This window comes from Rhinatrema bivittatum, chromosome 2, assembly GCF_901001135.1.
Source record: "Rhinatrema bivittatum chromosome 2, aRhiBiv1.1, whole genome shotgun sequence".
In the NCBI taxonomy this organism is placed as follows: Eukaryota; Metazoa; Chordata; class Amphibia; order Gymnophiona; family Rhinatrematidae; genus Rhinatrema; species Rhinatrema bivittatum.
The window spans coordinates 817,788,148-817,808,229 of record NC_042616.1 but is presented as its reverse complement, the minus strand read 5'-3'; the positions used below and the strand labels follow the sequence as shown (position 1 = coordinate 817,808,229).

At 49.3% G+C, this 20,082-nt stretch overlaps 1 protein-coding gene across 1 annotated transcript in view; it reads left to right on the top strand.

Moving 5' to 3' along the window:
* Positions 1-20,082, top strand: part of DGAT1 (diacylglycerol O-acyltransferase 1) — a 158,186-nt gene that overhangs the window by 95,100 nt on the left and 43,004 nt on the right. Inside the window, exons 7-8 of the mRNA XM_029592288.1 lie at positions 6,519-6,647; positions 8,740-8,811. Coding sequence (XP_029448148.1) covers positions 6,519-6,647; positions 8,740-8,811 — 201 coding nt within the window. The remainder of the gene's footprint in view (positions 1-6,518; positions 6,648-8,739; positions 8,812-20,082) is intronic.

Sequence of the window (20,082 nt, the reverse complement as noted above, 5' to 3'; positions counted from 1 at the left end):
GGTAAGTTTATATAGGAAAAAAGTTCTTAGATGTCTGTTGTAGAGTTGGTGGTTGTGTTGATCTTTCATGGGTTGATAGGGTGGTGTCTCTGTTTTCTTGGTATTGTCTGGTTGGGAGTCTGTTGGTGTTGGTGGTTAAGATTATCTGAGAAGGCTCTGGTAAAAAGCCAGGTTTTTAAGTCCTTTTTGAAAGTTTTGATGTCAAATTGAGTTCTAAGATTGAGGGGTAAGGAGTTCCATAGAGATGGGCTGGCGATGGATATAGCTCTCTCTCTCGGGTTGATACTAGGTGCGTGAGTTTTGCACGAGGAATTTTGAGGAGGCCTTTATTCATTGAGCGAAGGTTCCTTTTTGGAGCATGTGGTTCAGTGTGTTCAGATAGCAAATGTTTATGTTGACCTGTGATTAATTTGTGGAGGATTGATAACATTTTGTATTCTATTCTGTATTTAATAGGGAGCCAGTGCAAGGATGTGAGAGTAGGTGGAATGTGTTCTTATTTCTTGGTTCCTGATAAAATCCCGGCGGCTGCGTTCTGCAGTATTTGGAGTGGACGTATGGTGGTAAAAGGGAGGCCGAGGAGTAGGGCGTTGCAGTAGTCTAGGTTTGTAAATAGTTGCAGAACTGTGTGAGGAAGGATTTGAGACGTCTGAGTGTCAATTTGTGATAACCTTCTTTGATTTTATTTGTGATGTGGGTTTTGTAGGATAGTTCTTTGTCAATTGTAATTCTGAGGTTTCTGGCATGGTCAACAGGAGAGATTATTGTTTCTGGGGTTTTTGTTTTGAGTGATTGGGTAAGTCATTTATTTTTTTTGTCAAGGATGATTAATTCGGTTTTCTCGATGTTAATTATGATGATTTTAAGCTGCAGCTAGTAAGCCAGTGCAATGACAGACGAGCATTTCTTTATGGTACCAGTATACAAATACTTCTGGGTGATCAGGCACTGCTGCGGCTCCTTTTCGCATTGCTAATTTTGTATTTGGGACATTATAAATCTGGTTGCCGCATCTCAAAAAAGATATAGTTGCGATGGAGAAGGTACAGAGAAGGGCGACCAAAATGATAAAGAGGATGGAATAGCTCCCCTATGAGGAAAGGCTGAAGAGGTTAGGGCTGTTCAGCTTGGAGAAGAGACGGCTGAGGGGGGATATAATAGAGGTGTTTAAAATCATGTAAGGACCTGAACAAGTTAATGTAAAATGGTTATTTACTCTCTCAGATAATAGGACCAGGGAGCACGCCATGAAGTTAGCAAGTAGCTCATTTAAAACAAATTGAAGAAAATTCTTTTTCACTCCGCGCATAGTTAAACTCTGGAATTCATTGCCAGAGGATGTGGTTACAGCAGTTAATGTAACTGGGTTTTAAAAAAGGTTTGGATACGTTCCTTGAGGAAAAGTCCTTAAACTGCTTTTAATTAATAAGCAGTAGTAGCTTGTGATCTATCTAATGTTTGGGTACTTGCCAGATACTTGTGACTTGGATTGGCCTCTGTTGGAAACAGGATGCTGGTCTGACTTAGGATGGCAATTACTTATGTTCTTATGAAACTGTTAAAACAAGTTAGAATTTCTCAGTAGAGAAGATAAGAAATGCTGAGTTAGCTCATTTGGGTTTAAATTATAGAGCAGAAAGTTAAGAATGCTTCAGAATTATCTGAATCAAAAGCTGAGATTAGAGATAAAAAACAGATCTACTTGTCTGTCTGTAAGTGTAAGAAATTTAAAAGGAGAAATAAACACAGGCATCTGAGACCTGGTGGAAAGAGGACAAACCAATAGGACAGGTTAATAGCAGGCTACAAATTATATTGAAATGACGACAGATCATAGTGCGGGTGGTGTGGGATAAAAGTTCAGCAGGAGACAAACTGCATTCTGGCATCTAAATTGCATGTGAGACACGAGTATAACAGGGATGTAATATCGTAGTAACATAGTAACTGACAGCAGATAAAGACTTAAATGGACTGTCCAGTCTGCCCAGCAAGTTTTTCTAGTTAACTGCTGCACCCTGCAGGTTACCCCCATGTTTCTGTTAAGGGTAGTAACTGCTGCACCCTGCAGGTTACCCCCATGTTTCTGTTAAGGGCAGTAACTGCCGCTCTGTGCAGGTTACCCCCATGCCTTCTGTTAAGGGAAGTAACTGCCGCTCTGTGCAGGTTACCCCCATGCCTTCTGTTAAGGGAAGTAACTGCCGCTCTGTGCAGGTTACCCCCATGTTTCTGTTAAGGGTAGTAACTGCCGCTCCGTGCAGGTTACCCCCATGTTTCTGTTAAGGGTAGTAACTGCCGCTCTGTGCAGGTTACCCCCATGCCTTCTGTTAAGGGAAGTAACTGCCGCTCTGTGCAGGTTACCCCCATGCCTTCTGTTAAGGGTAGTAACTGCCGCACCCTGCAGGTTACCCCCATGTTTCTGTTAAGGGTAGTAACTGCTGCTCCGTGCAGGTTACCCCCATGTTTCTGTTAAGGGTAGTAACTGCCGCTCTGTGCAGGTTACCCCCATGCCTTCTGTTAAGGGAAGTAACTGCCGCACCCTGCAGGTTACCCCCATGTTTCTGTTAAGGGTAGTAACTGCTGCTCCGTGCAGGTTACCCCCATGTTTCTGTTAAGGGTAGTAACTGCCGCTCCGTGCAGGTTACCCCCATGCCTTCTGTTAAGGGAAGTAACTGCCGCTCTGTGCAGGTTACCCCCATGCCTTCTGTTAAGGGTAGTAACTGCCGCTCTGTGCAGGTTACCCCCATGCCTTCTGTTAAGGGTAGTAACTGCCGCTCCGTGCAGGTTACCCCCATGCCTTCTGTTAAGGGTAGTAACTGCCGCTCCGTGCAGGTTACCCCCATGTTTCTGTTAAGGGTAGTAACTGCCGCTCCGTGCAGGTTACCCCCATGTTTCTGTTAAGGGTAGTAACTGCCGCACCCTGCAGGTTACCCCCATGCCTTCTGTTAAGGGTAGTAACTGCCGCTCCGTGCAGGTTACCCCCATGTTTCTGTTAAGGGTAGTAACTGCCGCTCCATGCAGGTTACCCCCATGTTTCTGTTAAGGGTAGTAACTGCCGCTCCGTGGAGGTTACCCCCATGTTTCTGTTAAGGGTAGTAACTGCCGCTCTGTGCAGGTTACCCCCATGCCTTCTGTTAAGGGTAGTAACTGCTGCTCTGTGCAGGTTACCCCCATGTTTCTGTTAAGGGTAGTAACTGCCGCTCCGTGCAGATTACCCCCATGTTTCTGTTGAGGGTAGTAACTGCCGCTCCGTGCAGGTTACCCCCATGTTTCTGTTAAGGGTAGTAACTGCCCCTCTGTGCAGGTTACATTCATGTTTCTGTTAAGGGAAGTAACTGCCGCTCCGTGCAGGTTACCCCCATGTTTCTGTTAAGGGTAGTAACTGCCGCACCCTGCAGGTTACCCCCATGCCTTCTGTTAAGGGTAGTAACTGCCGCACCCTGCAGGTTACCCCCATGTTTCTGTTAAGGGCAGTAACTGCCCCTCTGTGCAGGTTACCCCCATGTTTCTGTTAAGGGTAGTAACTGCCGCTCTGTGCAGGTTACCCCCATGTTTCTGTTAAGGGTAGTAACTGCCGCTCCGTGCAGGTTATCCCCATGTTTCTGTTAAGGGTAGTAACTGCCGCTCCGTGCAGGTTACCCCCATGTTTCTGTTAAGGGTAGTAACTGCCGCTCCGTGCAGGTTACCCCCATGTTTCTGTTAAGGGCAGTAACTGCCCCTCTGTGCAGGTTACCCCCATGTTTCTGTTAAGGGTAGTAACTGCCGCTCTGTGCAGGTTACCCCCATGTTTCTGTTAAGGGTAGTAACTGCCGCTCCGTGCAGGTTATCCCCATGTTTCTGTTAAGGGTAGTAACTGCCGCTCCGTGCAGGTTATCCCCATGTTTCTGTTAAGGGTAGTAACTGCCGCTCCGTGCAGGTTACCCCCATGTTTCTGTTAAGGGTAGTAACTGCCGCTCCGTGCAGGTTATCCCCATGTTTCTGTTAAGGGTAGTAACTGCTGCTCCGTGCAGGTTACCCCCATGTTTCTGTTAAGGGTAGTAACTGCTGCTCCGTGCAGGTTATCCCCATGTTTCTGTTAAGGGTAGTAACTGCTGCTCCGTGCAGGTTACCCCCATGTTTCTGTTAAGGGTAGTAACTGCTGCTCCGTGCAGGTTATCCCCATGTTTCTGTTAAGGGTAGTAACTGCTGCTCCGTGCAGGTTATCCCCATGTTTCTGTTAAGGGTAGTAACTGCTGCTCCGTGCAGGTTATCCCCATGTTTCTGTTAAGGGTAGTAACTGCTGCTCCGTGCAGGTTACCCCCATGTTTCTGTTAAGGGTAGTAACTGCTGCTCCGTGCAGGTTATCCCCATGTTTCTGTTAAGGGTAGTAACTGCCGCTCCGTGCAGGTTACCCCCATGTTTCTGATGACCGCAGCTAACAGCTGAAAAATAGCCTGAGCTCAAGGAGTATAGGCATGGGCAGCTGGGCAGATCAGATGAACAAATGGTCATTATCTGCTGACATTTTTCTCTATCACGTTACAGGGACACCACAGTAGTTCAGCTTGTTACTGGTCAGGAATCGCAGGCTGCAGCTCCCCTTTTAGCTCAGTATATATGCAGCTGATAACTGGGACAAATTCCTTTCCCCTTCCCCGCCTTGATTACTGCTCCCACAGATTGACAACGCATTTAAATGGAGAGCACTGCAGTGCGTTCAGAAAGTATTCAGACCCCTTCGCTCTTCCCACATTCTGTTACGTTACAGCCTTATTCAGAAATGGATAATCCTCCTCAACCTACACGTAATACCGCATGACAAAATGAAATCAGGTTTGTAGAAATTGTGCATATTAAAAAATAAAATAAAAATAGAAATATCATCTTTCCCTAAGTATTCAGAGCCTTTGCTATGACACTGAAAGCTGAGCTCAGGATCACCCTGGAGATGTTTCTCCAGCTGCATTGGAGTCCATCCCTGGTAAATTCAATAGATTGGACAGGATTTGGAAAGGCGAACCTATCCTATAAAGGGTCCCACAGTCGACCGTGCAGGTGAGAGCCAAATCTGAAAAAGCACCTGCCCTTGATTTTTATGTGAGGTCAATAATGATTTCTAGCTGGGGCGCACACATATTAGGAAGACACTTGTATTCTGTAAAGTCACTCATTATTTTAATTACAGGTCACTGGAAAAGTTCCGTTAGAATTCCATTTCTTTTATTATTATTATTTCCTAAAAATGCAGGTACAAATGTCCTTATTTTCCACAAGCGCGCCTTGGCTGAAGGTGCAAGACTCATGAAACGCTTCTCTTTAATTTGAATTCTCAGGTCTCTAGCTCAGAAAGCTGTTCCAGACCCAGCCCGGCCGTGTGTGGATGCTGTGAAAGGAGATCTGATGCTCGATTGCCTACCCCCGAAGCAGAGCCCGGGTTGGGTCTGGCAAGTTTGGGCAGAGGGCCTTCTGCTCTTAATGTTTTTGTGCTCCGCTTAGCGTTCCTTATTGACCACAGATAAAAATGACTGCAGGCGTTTGTTTTTAACGGTGAGGCGTGGTAGTGGTGGTGGCAGCCTCGTTCCCTTGGGATGTTTTTCGGCCGCAGGAAGTGGGAGACTGGTCAGGATCGAGGGAAAGATGAACGGAGGAAAGTTCAGAGCGATCCTTGATGAAAACTTGCTGCAGATCGCTCTGAACCTCAGACCTGGGTGGACGATTCACCTTCCAACAGGGACAACGACCCTAAGCCCACAGCCAGCACAGCACAGGAGGGGCTTGGCACAGGTTTGTGAATGTCCTTGAGTGGCCCAGCCAGAGCCCGGACTTGAACCCGATTGAAGGTCTCTGGAGAGACCTGAAAATAGCTGCGCATCAACGCTCCCCATTCAATCTGAGAGAGCTTGAGAGAAGATCCCGGGATCCAGCTGTGCCGAGACCGCAGCGTCCTACCCAAGAAGGCTTGAGGCTGTGATCGCTGCAGAAGGAGCCGGAGCAGAGTAAACAGTCTGAATACTTAGGGAAATGTGGTATTTCAGGTTTTTTCAAATTAATTTGCACAAATGTCTACAAACCTGATTTTGCTTTGTCGTCGTGGGGTATTGTGTGTAGCTTGAGGAGGGAAAACATGCAAATTATCCATTTTAGAAGGAGGCCGTAATGGAACAAAATGTGGGAGAAGTGAAGGGGGCTGAAGACTTTCTGAATGCGCTGCAGGTTACTGTGTTATCTTGATCTTGGATGTGCTGGTGATCGCTAAGGGGCATTACCTTTATTTGTATTCCACTTTTTGGCATTTCAAAGCAGATTGCATTCAGGAACTGCAGGTATTTCCCCGTCCCCAGGGGCTCCCAATCTAAGTTTGTACCCGGGCAATGGAGGGGGAAGTGACCTGGTCACGAGGAGCGGCAGTGGGGTTTGAACCCTGGTTTTTCTACCCAATTACCAAACTTGCCAGCAAGTCATTTGAGCTTGGCTCCCTAACCGTCTCTCCATATCTGTCTGAGCTTTAAGGATCTCTTTCTCCACTCTCTCCCTCACAGTGGGCTCTGTGTTTGCTCTGGGCATTTACACCATCCTCTTCCTCAAGTTGTACTCGTACAAGGATGTGAACAAATGGTGCCGAGAGAAAAGGCGAGCAAAGGTCAAGACCCTAGCACGCTCAGTGTCCGGTAAGCCCCTAACCACCTCAACCAGGAAACAAACTGTTAAAAGCACTCCAGTGAATTCAGAATCCAAAGTGACCCCCTTCCTTCCGTTCCTGCCTGTCGCCAGCTCCATCAGCGAGCACAATTCCTGGGGGAGGCCCGCGTCACTATTACAGGGACCTGTGCTCTGTAAGCCATAGATTAAGTGGAGTATTAAGCATGATCGCTCCCTGCTGAGGTCCTCAGGGGGTATAAGGAGATCAAACTGCATGATGGCTTGCTACTGAGAGAGACATGGGGAGAGTAAAGAGACAGTCATGCACGATGGCTTGCTACTGAGAGAGATATGGGGAAAGTAAAGAGACAGTCGTGCATGATGGCTTGCTACTGAGAGAGACATGGGGGAGAGTAAAGAGACAGTCGTGCACGATGGCTTGCTACTGAGAGACATGGGGAGAGTAAAGAGACAGTCGTGCACGATGGCTTGCTACTGAGAGAGATATGGGGAAAGTAAAGAGACAGTCGTGCATGATGGCTTGCTACTGAGAGAGACATGGGGAGAGTAAAGAGACAGTCGTGCATGATGGTTTGCTACTGAGAGAGACATGGGGAGAGTAAAGAGACAGTCGTGCATGATGGTTTGCTACTGAGAGAGATATGGGGAGAGCAAAGAGACAGTCGTGCACGATGGCTTGCTACTGAGAGAGACGTGGGGAGAGCAAAGAGACAGTCATGCACGATGGTTTGCTACTGAGAGAGATATGGGGGAGAGTAAAGAGACAGTCGTGCACGATGGCTTGCTACTGAGAGAGATATGGGGAGAGCAAAGAGACAGTCATGCACGATGGTTTGCTACTGAGAGAGATATGGGGAGAGCAAAGAGACAGTCATGCACGATGGCTTGCTACTGAGAGAGATATGGGGAGAGCAAAGACAGTCATGCACGATGGTTTGCTACTGAAAGAGATGTGGGGAGAGTAAAGAGACAGTCGTGCATGATGGTTTGCTACTGAGAGAGATATGGGGAGAGCAAAGAGACAGTCGTGCACAGTGACTCACTGGAGAGATGTATGGGGGAGGAGAGTAAAGAGACAGTCGTGCACAGTGACTCACTGTGGAGAGATGTATGGGGAGAGCAAAGACAGTCATGCACGATGGCTTGCTACTGAGACATGGGGGAGAGTAAAGAGACAGTCATGCATGATGGCTTGCTACTGAGACATGGGGGAGAGTAAAGAGACGGTCATGCATGATGGCTTGCTACTAAGAGAGACATGGGGAGAGTAAAGAGACAGTCGTGCACGATGGCTTGCTACTGAGAGAGATATGGGGAGAGAGTAAAGAGACAGTCGTGCACGATGGCTTGCTACTGTAAGAGACAGTCGTGCACGATGGCTTGCTACTGAGAGAGATATGGGGAGAGTAAAGAGACAGTCGTGCATGATGGCTTGCTACTGAGAGAGATATGGGGAGAGTAAAGAGACAGTCGTGCATGATGGCTTGCTACTGAGAGAGATATGGGGAGAGTAAAGAGACAGTCGTGCATGATGGCTTGCTACTGAGAGAGATATGGGGAGAGTAAAGAGACAGTCGTGCACAGTGACTCACTGTGGAGAGACGTATGGGGGGAGAGTAAGGAGAAAAATCACACATTAACAAGCCCGTGAATTTCTGAACACCATTAAACATCGAACGACGGCATATAAAACTCGATAGATAAAATATAGCCGTGTAAACACAGAATACCTTAATGGCTGAAATCAGTGCCTATGAATGTCATATATACAGATGAGCAGGCTCTCGGCATCTTTCCTTATGAATGGTATTTGGGTGTTTACCATTTGTACTCACTGCCTCCCCTTCCCTGAGTACTTGAGCAGGGCTTGTCAGTGAGGGTCACAAACGGATCTGCTCAATAAGTATTCATCAGATTTACCTGCGTACATGTGGTCTAAGAATAAAACCGACTTGCAGAGCTTGGCGACCCAAATAACGCTTGGCTTGCAGCCTTGAGGATCCCTTTAATAGAGAGGTTTAATGTGAAGCTTCAAATTCTGCTTCCCCAGAAACTGTAGATGTTCTCATTTAGCTTTCTATTCCTCGGTATGTGTTGCAGCTCCCGTGATGAAGGCCAACGGGGACATGAGCCACAGCATGGTCTCCTACCCTGGAAACTTGACATACAGAGGTAAGGCTGACATCTGCATGCAGCACCTCCCAAATCTCCTAGCAGCCCATTTACGCTAAAGAATTCTTCTATGTTAAAATGAGCATTAATAGAAAATAAAACACCTGAAACAATGGCAATATCATTCACTGAAGTATTCCCGCTCCTCACTAATGTAATGACTTTGTGTTGGCCATGCGATAACTCCTGAAAGAATGCAGCCTTCCCCAGCACGCATGCCTTTACATACATCAGGGGAAGGACATTCAGTATGCCACCTCTTCCAAATTAGTCTCAAAGCGGATTGCAATCAAAAAGTGAAGTTAAACTCTTAATACAATAGTGCAGAACTAACACTCCAATAGAGAACATTGCTAAAGCTAGATTAGTGGTGTGGGGAAGAGATGAGTGGAGGAGTCGGGGAGGGAAATCTGGTTCCATGAGAGAGAGTTCCCTGAGTGGAAGATCTTCTGTGGTGATGCTGCGGTCTTAAGATCAGGTTCTGGTACACCAGGGACGAACGCCCGCTCTCCCGGCCCGGCACACCGGCCCTTCGCCGGTGCGCGCGATTCTGTATTTAAACTAGGTGACGCGGTAAAAACGGGGAAAAGGAGGCGCTAGGGACACTAGCGCGTCCCTAGCGCCTCCTTATTGACTGGGGCGGCAGCTGTCAGCGGGTTTGACAGCCGACGCTCAATTTTGCCGGCTTCGGTTCTCAAACCCGCTGACAGCCATGGGCTCGGAAACCGGACGCTGACAAAATTGAGCGTCCGGTTTTCGGCCCGACAGCTGTGGGCCGAATTCAAAATTTTTTTTTTTTACTTTGTTTACTCTTTGGGACCTCCGACTTAATATCGCCATGATATTAAGTCAGAGGGTGCACAGAAAAGCAGTTTTTACTGCTTTTCTGTGCACTTTCCCGGCGCCGGAAGAAATTAGCGCTGACCTTTGGGTCGGCGCTAATTTCTGAAAGTAAAAATGTGCGGCTTGGCTGCACATTTTACTTTCTGTATCCCGCGCGCATACCTAATAGGGCCATCAACATGCATTTGCATGTTGATGGCACTATTAGGTGCCGTGGGTCGGACGCGTGTTTTCCTCCCCTTACTGAATAAGGGGCAAGGGAAAACACGCGTCCAAGAGCAGACTGACAGTGCGCTCCGACGGAGCCACTGTACTGTATCGGCCTGAAAGGGAGCTTTTACATAACGATGTTTCAGCTGATCACCGTTTTACAGGAAGGCCTGATTGAATTACCAGGCCTTGCCTTTCTTCCTGAAGGTAAGGTAGGAAGTCTCTTGGCATAGGGATAGTGATATTTTGTTCCAGAGTTTAGAGGGCGAATCAGCTGAATGCATGTATTTTCTTAGTGGAAGGGAGTGGACAGTGGATCTGGAAAGAAATCTGGAAAGAAATACGACGAGTGAGATAATCAAATTTGCAGATGACACAAAATTGTTCAGAGTAGTTAAATCACAAGCAGATTGTGATAAATTGCAGGAAGACCTTGTGAGACTGGAAAATTGGGCATCCAAATGGCAGATGAAATTTAATGTGGATAAGTGCACGGTGATGCATATAGGGAAAAATAACCCTTGCTATAATTACACAATGTTAGGTTCCATATTAGGTGCTACTACCCAAGAAAGAGATCTAGGCGTCATAGTGGATAACACATTGAAATCGTCGGCTCAGTGTGCTGCGGCAGTCAAAAAAGCAAACAGAATGTTGGGAATTATTAGGAAGGGAATGGTGAATAGAACGGAAAATGTCATAATGCCTCTGTATCGCTCCATGGTGAGACCACACCTTGAATACTGTGTACAATTCTGGTCACCACATCTCAAAAAAAGGTGAGGTGGGGGTCAGTACTCACCTCCTGGGGGTCCACAGGGCTCAAATCGGGGGGTAATTCACAAAAATCTGGCCCCCCAGCCCCAGGAAGCTCCGAAATCGGAGCAGTTGAAAAATCCAAAATAGCCGCCGCTGAAGAATTCTGCCGGCTTGAAAATGGCCTGGCCAAGCCTGGGGGAGTCTATCCCGGGCTAAATTTGTCCTCTCAGCCGAGGAGGGACCTTCCCCACCTGGCAGGCAAGCAGGGCAAAGACCCTGCCGCGAAAAACGGGAGTAAAAAAGCCCACATGCAAGACAAACTGCCTGCCCAAGGCATGGCCCAAGCTGAGCTGAGAAAAAAAAAAGTAAAAACTCTTAAAGTGAGAGCCTCAGCACCAGGAGAGAGCAGGGAGACCCTGCTGACTCCTGCCTGTCTGACTGCCGGATCAAAGCCTGAGGACCAGAAAAGGGCCAAAAAAAAAAAAAAAAGTAAGAGAAATTCTGGTCAACTGCTGCAGAAGTCAGAGGTATTTGAATACCTGCGACTTCGAAACTTTGGTACCTTTTCAACTGATTTTTAAACTGATTCTTTTAAATCAGTAGTGACTGAGCGCAGCAGCGGGTCTAAAATCCTCTCGGCAGCCAGAAAAGGGGAGCGAGTCCCAGAGGGAGACGGTCCCATACCTGGAAGGTAACCCGGACTCAGACTATGCAGCGCAAAAGGGGCAATTAGCCCCGTGAGTCCGGCAAGAGCGAGGAGAAAGTAGTCTCCTAAGAAAAAAGAAAAAGACACTAGGGTTCAAAAAACCCCAGAAATAAAACTTTCCTGAAGTACTTGCTTGAATCTAAGATGGAATAGAAAAAGGCTGACAAGCCAGAGACAGAGAGCCGAAGGGGAGCTGTTGCACCTGCTGGGAGACAGACGAATACTGGAGGGGTTAGTGTACAGGTTCTCCCCTTAATACAGGAGGGGTTAGTGTACAGGTTCTCCCCTTAATACTGGAGGGGTTAGTGTACAGGTTCTCCCCTTAATACTGGAGGGGTTAGTGTACAGGTTCTCTCCTTAATACTGGAGGGGTTAGTGTACAGGTTCTACCCTTAATACAGGAGGGGTTAGTGTACAGGTTCTCCCCTTAATACTGGAGGGGTTAGTGTACAGGTTCTCTCCTTAATACTGGAGGGGTTAGTGTACAGGTTCTCCCCTTAATACAGGAGGGGTTAGTGTACAGGTTCTCCCCTTAATACAGGAGGGGTTAGTGTACAGGTTCTCCCCTTAATACTGGAGGGGTTAGTGTACAGGTTCTCTCCTTAATACTGGAGGGGTTAGTGTACAGGTTCTCTCCTTAATACTGGAGGGGTTAGTGTACAGGTTCTCCCCTTAATACAGGAGGGGTTAGTGTACAGGTTCTCCCCTTAATACTGGAGGGGTTAGTGTACAGGTTCTCCCCTTAAAGGGACATCCTCACAATTCTGGTCTGTCTCCACCTGCTGGATAAGGGACATAACCACTGTCTGGACTGATCCTTGGTACTACAGGAACAAAAATTATCAGGTAAGAACTAATTTTCCTATCGCTCCAAGGTGAGACCACACCTTGAATACTGTGTACAATTCTGGTCACCGCATCTCAAAAAAAGATGAGGTGAAAGAGGCTATTTAAGCCAAAAAAAATCCTTCAAAAATTGGAAGAAGGATCCATCTGAAGAGAATAGGATAAAACATAAGCATTGTCAAGTTAAGTGTAAAACATTGATAAGACAGGCGAAGAGAGAATTTGAAATGAAGTTGGCCATAGAGGCAAAAACTCATAATAAAAACCTTTTAAAATATATCCAAAGCAAGAAACCTGTGAGGGAGTCGGTTGGACCATTAGATGACTGAGGGAATAAACGGGCTCTTAGGGAAGATAAGGCCATTGCAGAAAGACTAAACACATTCTTTGCTTCCGTGTTCACTAATGAGGATGTTGGGGAGATACCAGTTCTGGAGATGGTGATGAGTCAGACAAAATCACTGTGAACCTGGAAGATGTAGTAGGCCAGATTGACAAACTAAAGAGTAGCAAATCACCTGGACCGGATGGTAGCATCCTAGGGTACTAAAGGAACTCAAATGAAATTTCTGTTCCCTGTACGTACCTGGATCAGTCCAGACAGTGGGTTATGTCCCCAATCCAGCAGATGGAGTCAGCACAAGCTTTGAGGGGGCGTATCCATATATACTACTACCCCCTCTGCAGGAGTTCAGTATCTTCTGACTCCAGCAGATGCGAGTAGGGGAATCAGGCTTCCCCTCCTTTTCCTTTTTCTTCACTTTCTAGCTTGATTATGGCTTGTTGTTGTCTTTTTCTGTGGATCAAGTTTGTATCAAGTTTGTATTAAGTTTAAAAAAAAAAAAAAAGGCAGAGTTCTTTCAACTTCTGGGGAGTGGCTTATCTTCCTTGTCTCTTCTCTGCAGCCTTGCTGTTTATTTCTCGTTGCAGCCAGGGGTAAGTTTGTTTTTTTCCTTTGTAGTTTTTTCCTTTACAGCTCAGCCCCCGGTGCCCGCGAAAGCCGGTGGAGCCGGCCTCTTCGCTCTTTACTCCCTCACCCGCGGCCATTTTACAGCTCCTCATGGGCTGCTGAGCCATTTAGGGAAAGATGTCTGGGGCAGGTCGTGTGGCCGGGAAGGCCCCCCCGCGGCACCCTCCTCTATTTTCGGACAGCGGGCAGTGCGGGCCGACCAGGCCCCCCCGCAGCGGCGCTTTTGTGCGCGTGGCCCCCCCCGTGGCTTTTTCTTTTCTCCTACAGCGATCCCGATGCCGCGGCCGTCCCGCTGTGCGGCCTGCGGAGACCCGGGGTCCCGGATTTCCCGGGAGGGCATCTGTGCACGATGCCTCCCCGGGGGGGAAGGTACCTCACAGTCCCTGACTGATTTCTCTTTTTTGCCCGGGCGGCGCGGGCCGGCCACTCCGCCATTTTTGGCGGGAACGGCGGCCATTTTACATTCTGAGCGCCCTGAGGCGCAGGCCACGAGGGGGAACGGATCCCTGGAGGCCACGAGGGAGAACGGATCCCTGGAGGACTCTACCAGCGGGGGTGTTCCCCCGATTTTGGTGCAGGAACCAAGCACCCAGAGCCAGGGAGCAGGAACCACGCCACCCCCGAAGCGCACCCGAGCAGGCCGGGGTTCTCTCCGGAGTTTATCCTGCTCATGCATACCGCTTATCTGCAGGGGCTGGAAGCACCTGTGGGACCCCTCCCTCCTAAGATCCCTCGGATGTCGCCCTCGACGCCGGCCCCCCCCCCCGACCCTCCGGGAGTGGGGGCCTCCCGCCTTCCTACCCGGGTCCGAGCCAGACCCAGCGGGACATGGACTTGACCTCTCGGACGGGGGACAAGGGGACGGCACGCAGGAGGGGGATGATCCGCGTACCCTACGCCTCTTCCAGAGGGAAGAGCTGGACGACCTCATCCCGCAGATCATCCAAGAATTAGATTTGGATCCGCCACCAGACCCGCCTGCCCCAGTAGCTCCCGCTGTCGTCACTTCTTCAAGGAAGGGAGATCCTGTCCTGGCGGCACTCCGGCTGAGGGCTCGGGCTTTTCCCATTCATGACTCGTTTTTACAACTTCTCACCAGGGAATGGGACACCCCGGAGGCCTCCCTGAAGAGCAGCCGGGCTATGGAAAAGCCGTACCCGCTCCCCGAAGATTTTCTGGACCTCATCAAGGTCCCAAAGGTGGACTCCGCAGTGTCGGCGGTCACGAAGAGGACGACTATCCCAGTGACGGGAGGTGCGGCGTTGCGGACACACAGGATCGTAAGTTGGAAGTTTTCCTTAAGCGGGTTTTCGAGGTCTCCGCTCTGGGTATGCGGGCGGTGATGTGCAGTTCGCTTGCCCAGCGGGCTAGTCTCCTTTGGGTGCAACAACTCCTCACGTCTCAGAACCTGCCGTCCAATGAGGCTGCCCAGGCAGATCGGCTAGAAGCCGCAGTGACGTATGGGGCGGACGCCTCGTACGACATTTTTCGGGTCCTCGTAAGATCCATGGTTTCGGTAGTGGCAGCACGACGACTACTGTGGCTACGCAATTCGGCGGCTGATACGTCCTCTAAGTCGAGTCTGGGCTCTCTTCCCTTCAGGGGCAAGTTCCTCTTCGGGGAGGATTTGGACCAGATCATCAAGTCCCTGGGGGAGAACGCTGTTCATCGGCTGCTGGAGGATAGGTTTCGACCATCCAGAGCATTTTCTTCTTCTCAGACCAGAGCCAGAGCGCAACGGCGCTACAGGGGATACAGACAGGCGGGCTCCCGGTCATCCGCCCCCAGGTCTCAGCCCTGGTCGCGCTCCTTTCGCGGGCGTCTGCCCGCACGCACTACTCCCGGAACCGGGAACCCCTATACCAAGTCTTCACAATGATGCCAGTCTCGCCCACTCCCCTGTCCCCAAGATTGGGGACCGACTAACGTATTTCTACGCGGAGTGGGCACGGATCACCTCGGACCAGTGGGTCCTGGATACCATAAAACACGGCTACGCATTGGAATTTGTCCGCCCCCCGCAGGGAAGGTTCATCTTTTCCCCCTGTGGCTTGGACCTCAAGAGAGGAGCAGTGCAGCTGACTCTGGACAGACTCCGGGAGATAGGCGCTATTGCGCTCGTGCCCTTCGGAGAGGTGGGCTCGGGCCACTATTCCATCTATTTCGTCGTACCAAAGAAGGACGGTTCCTTCCGGCCTATCCTAGACCTCAAGGAAGTCAACAAATCCCTTCGAGTCGTTCGGTTCCGCATGGAAACGCTCCGGTCAGTGATTGTGGTGGTGCATCGGGGGGAGTTCCTCGCCTCCCTGGACTTAACAGAGGCCTACCTGCACATTCCCATCCGCCCGGACCACCACCGTTTCCTTCGTTTCAAAAATCTGGACCAGCATTTTCAGTTCACGGCTCTCCCGTTCGGATTGGCGACGGCGCCACGCACCTTCACCAAGATCATGGTAGTCGTGGCAGCAGCTCTCCGGAAGGAGGGCATCCTGGTTCATCCTTATCTGGACGATTGGCTCCTCCGGGCGAAGTCATTCGATCATGGACGCTCAGCGGTGACTCGAGTAGTACGGTTTCTACATTCCCTGGGATGGGTAGTGAACTTCTCCAAGAGCTCCCTCATGCCCTCGCAACGCTTGGGTTTTTTTTGGGGGGCGACCTTCGACACCCTACTGGGCAAAGTTTTTCTGCGCCAGAACAAAGCTCAATCCTTGCGGGATCACACACGACGGTTCTCTGAGTTACCAGAGCCCACCTCCTGGGACTACCTGCAACTCCTGGGAGTGATGGGGTCCACCATCGACCTTGTACCTTGGGCTTTCGCGCACCTCAGGACCTTACAGTGGGCGCTCCTCTCCCGTTGGAAACCAGTATCGCAGGACTACCAGATGATTCTCCCACTCCCGCAGAATGCCAGGGACAGTCTGGGCTGGTGGTTGGATCCGCCGAACCTGGCCCGTGGCGTGTCCCTCGATCTGCCAAATTGGGTGGTGGTGACCACCGATGCCAGTCTAGCAGGCTGGGGTGCAGTCTGCGATCGAAGCGCCACGCAGGGGACGTGGTCCACGGTGGAGGCGAAGTGGTCAATCAACCGTCTGGAAACCAGAGCGGTCCGGCTAGCTCTGCGACATTTCCTCCCGCTTCTTCAGAACCGGGAAGTCAGAATCCTATCGGTCAACGCTACCACCGTGGCCTACATCAACCGACAAGGAGGCACGCGCAGCCCGCGCTCGAGGCGGCACTGCTGATGCAATGGGCGGAGCGTCATCTCGTCCGGCTAGCGGCCTCGCACATCGCCGGTGTGGACAACGTCCAGGCGGACTTCCTCAGTTGTCAACTGCTGGACCCCGGAGAGTGGTCTCTCTCCGACAAAGCGATGCAACTTCTCGTCCATCGGTGGGGGGCCCCCCACTTGGATCTGATGGCGTCCGCTCTCAACGCCAAGGCTCCACGCTTCTTCAGTCGCCGGAGAGAGCGCAGCGCGGAGGGAGTGGATGCCCTGGTCCTCCCGTGACCGCCACATCTTCTGCTCTACGCTTTTCCACCATGGCCCCTGGTGGGCAGGATGCTCCGCAGAATAGAAAGCCATCAGGGGACCGTGGTTTTCATCGCCCCAGAATGGCCCAGGCGACCCAGGTTTGCGGACCTGCTACAGCTGGTGATCGACGGGCCAATCAGGCTGGGGCACCTCCCCCAGCTCCTACATCAGGGCCCTGTATTTTTCGAGCAGGCAGAACTCTTCTGTCTTGCGGCCTGGCTTTTGAGAGGCGCCGCCTCCGGCGTCGGGGCTACCCGGAGGCGGTAGTATCCACGCTATTGCGGGCACGAAAGACATCGACATCGGCGGCCTATGTTCGAGTCTGGAAGGTGTTCGAGCTGTGGTGTACCAGCCAGGCCACGAGACCCGCTAAGGCTTCTGTACCTCAGATCCTTCAGTTTCTACAGGCGGGGGTGGAAAAAGGGCTCACCTATAATTCACTACGGGTTCAGGTGGCCGCCCTTGGTTCGCTGTTGAGCGATGGGGGCTCTCTTCTACAGTATCCTGACATTGCTCGTTTTCTCAAGGGTGTCAAGCATATGCGTCCTCCGTTACGGGACCCTTGTCCCTCCTGGAGTCTTAACCTTGTGCTTTGCTCCCTGTCGGGACCACCGTTTCAGCCGCTGCGCAGCGCAACGATAAAGGATCTCACTCTCAAGACTGTATTTCTTGTGACCATCTGTTCCGCTCGACGCATCTCGGAGCTGCAGGCTCTGTCGTATAGAGAGCCCTATCTCCGTTTCTCCGACTCTGGAGTTTCGCTTCGCACCGTTCCCTCCTTCCTTCCGAAGGTGGTTTCTGCATTCCATGTGAACCAGACGGTGGAGTTGCCATCCTTCTCGTCCTCAGAGCCGAAGTCTCTCCGTCTCTTGAATGTCAAGCGCACTCTGCGCCTCTATCTGGAGGCTACAAATGAGTTCCGGACCTCTGACCATCTCTTCGTACTCTGGGCCGGTCCTAAGAAGGGGTCTCAGGCCTCGAAGACTACCATTGCCAGATGGCTGAAGGCCGGCATTGCTGCTTCCTACATTGGGGCGGGTCGGACTCCCCCACCCGGAATCGTAGCGCATTCTACACGTTCTCAGGCGGCACCTCGCCTCTTCAGTCTCTGGACACTTTGGCGAGCAGGTTCTCCGAGCAGGCCTCGCAGGACCCCACCCGATTTAGGGAAGCTTGGGTACATCCCACTGTCTGGACTGATCCAGGTACGTACAGGGAAAAGAAAATTATTATTTACCTGCTAATTTTCGTTCCTGTAGTACCATGGATCAGTCCAGACGCCCACCGCGTTTGGGTTCTTGATCCTGCTCAGCTCTGCGCTGCTTCTTGCTCGCAGTGTTCTGTGTCTTCACAGTCGTTTCTTTTCGCTGTTTTTCACAGCTCCCTACAAGTTGGTAGGATGTTTGCAGTTACTTGTTGCGGTTACAATTGTTTTCATTATCTGTTTCCACAAACTTGATCCTTCGGGGGTTTCTACTCGGGCTTTGATATACTCGATACTGAACTCCTGCAGAGGGGGTAGTAGTATATATGGATACGCCCCCTCAAAGCTTGTGCTGACTCCATCTGCTGGATTGGGGACATAACCCACTGTCTGGACTGATCCATGGTACTACAGGAACGAAAATTAGCAGGTAAGTAATAATTTTCTTATCTAATAGTTAAAATTTGTAACCTATCATTAAAATCATCCATTGTACATGAAGACTGGAGGGTGGCCAATGTAACCCCAATATTTAAAAAAGGCTCCAGGGGCGATCCAGGTAACTATAGACCAGTGAGCCTAACTTCAGTGCCGGGAAAAATAGTGGAAACTATTCTCAAGAACAAAATTGTAAAGCATATAGAAAGACATGATTTAATGGAACATAGTCAACATGGATTTACCCAAGGGAAGTCTTGCCTAACAAACCTGCTTCATTTTTTTGAAGAGGTTAATAAACATGTGGATAAAGGTGAACCAGTAGATGTAGTGTATTTGGATTTTCAGAAGGCATTTGACAAAGTCCCTCATGAGAGGCTTCTACGAAAACTAAAAAGTCATGGGATAGGAGGCGATGTCCTTTCATGGATTACAAACTGGTTAATAGACAGGAAACAGAGAGTAGGATTAAATGGTCAATTTTCTCAGTGGAAAAGGGTAAACAGTGGAGTGCCTCAGTGATCTGTACTTGGACCGGTGCTTTTCAATATATATATAAATGATCTGGAAAGGAATACGACGAGTGAGGTTATCAAATTTGCGGATGATACAAAATTATTCAGAGTAGTTAAATCACAAGCAGACTGTGATACATTACAGGAGGACCTTGCAAGACTGGAAGATTGGGCATCCAAATGGCAGATGATATTTAATGTGGACAAGTGCATGGTGTTGCATATAGGGAAAAATAACCCTTGCTGTAGTTACACGATGTTAGGTTCCATATTAGGAGCTACCACCCAGGAAAAAGATCTAGGCATCATAGTGGATAATACTTTAAAATCGTCAGCTCAGTGTGCTGCAGCAGTCAAAAAAGCAAATAGAATGATAGGAATTATTAGAAAGGGAATGGTTAATAAAACAGAAAATGTCATAATGCCTCTATATCACTCCATGGTGAGACCGCACCTTGAATACTGTGTACAATTCTGGTCGTTGCATCTCAAAAAAGATATAATAGCGATGGAGAAGGTACAGAGAAGGGGAACCAAAACGATAAAAGGGATGGAACAGCTCCCCTATGAGGAAAGGCTGAAGAGGTTAGGGCTGTTCAGCTTGGAGAAGAGACTGCTGAGGGGGGATATGATAGAGGTCTTGAACGAGTAGATGTGTCTCGGTTATTTACACTTTCGAATAAGAACATAAGAAATTGCCATGCTGGGTCAGACCAAGGGTCCATCAAGCCCAGCATCCTGTTTCCAACAGAGGCCAAACCAGGCCACAAGAACCTGGCAATTATCCAAACACTAAGAAGATCCCATGCCACTGATGCAATTAATAGCATTGGCTATTCCCTAAGTAAACTTGATTAATAGCAGTTAATGGACTTCTCCTCCAAGAACTTATCAAAACCTTTTTGGAACCCAGCTACACTAACTGCACTAACCACATCCTCTGGCAACAAATTCCAGAGCTTTATTGTGCGTTGAGTGAAAGAATTTTCTCCGAATAGTAGAAGGACTAGGGGGCATTCCATGAAGTTAGCAAGTAGCACATTTAAGACTAATTCTAAGATTCTTTTTCACTCAACGCACAATAAAGCTCTGGAATTTGTTGCCAGAGGATGTGGTTAGTGCAGTTAGTGTAGCTGGGTTCAAAAAAGGTTTGGATAAGTTCTTGGAGGAGAAGTCCATTAATGGCTATTAATCAAGTTTACTTAGGGAATAGCCACTGCTATTAATTGCATCAGTAGCATG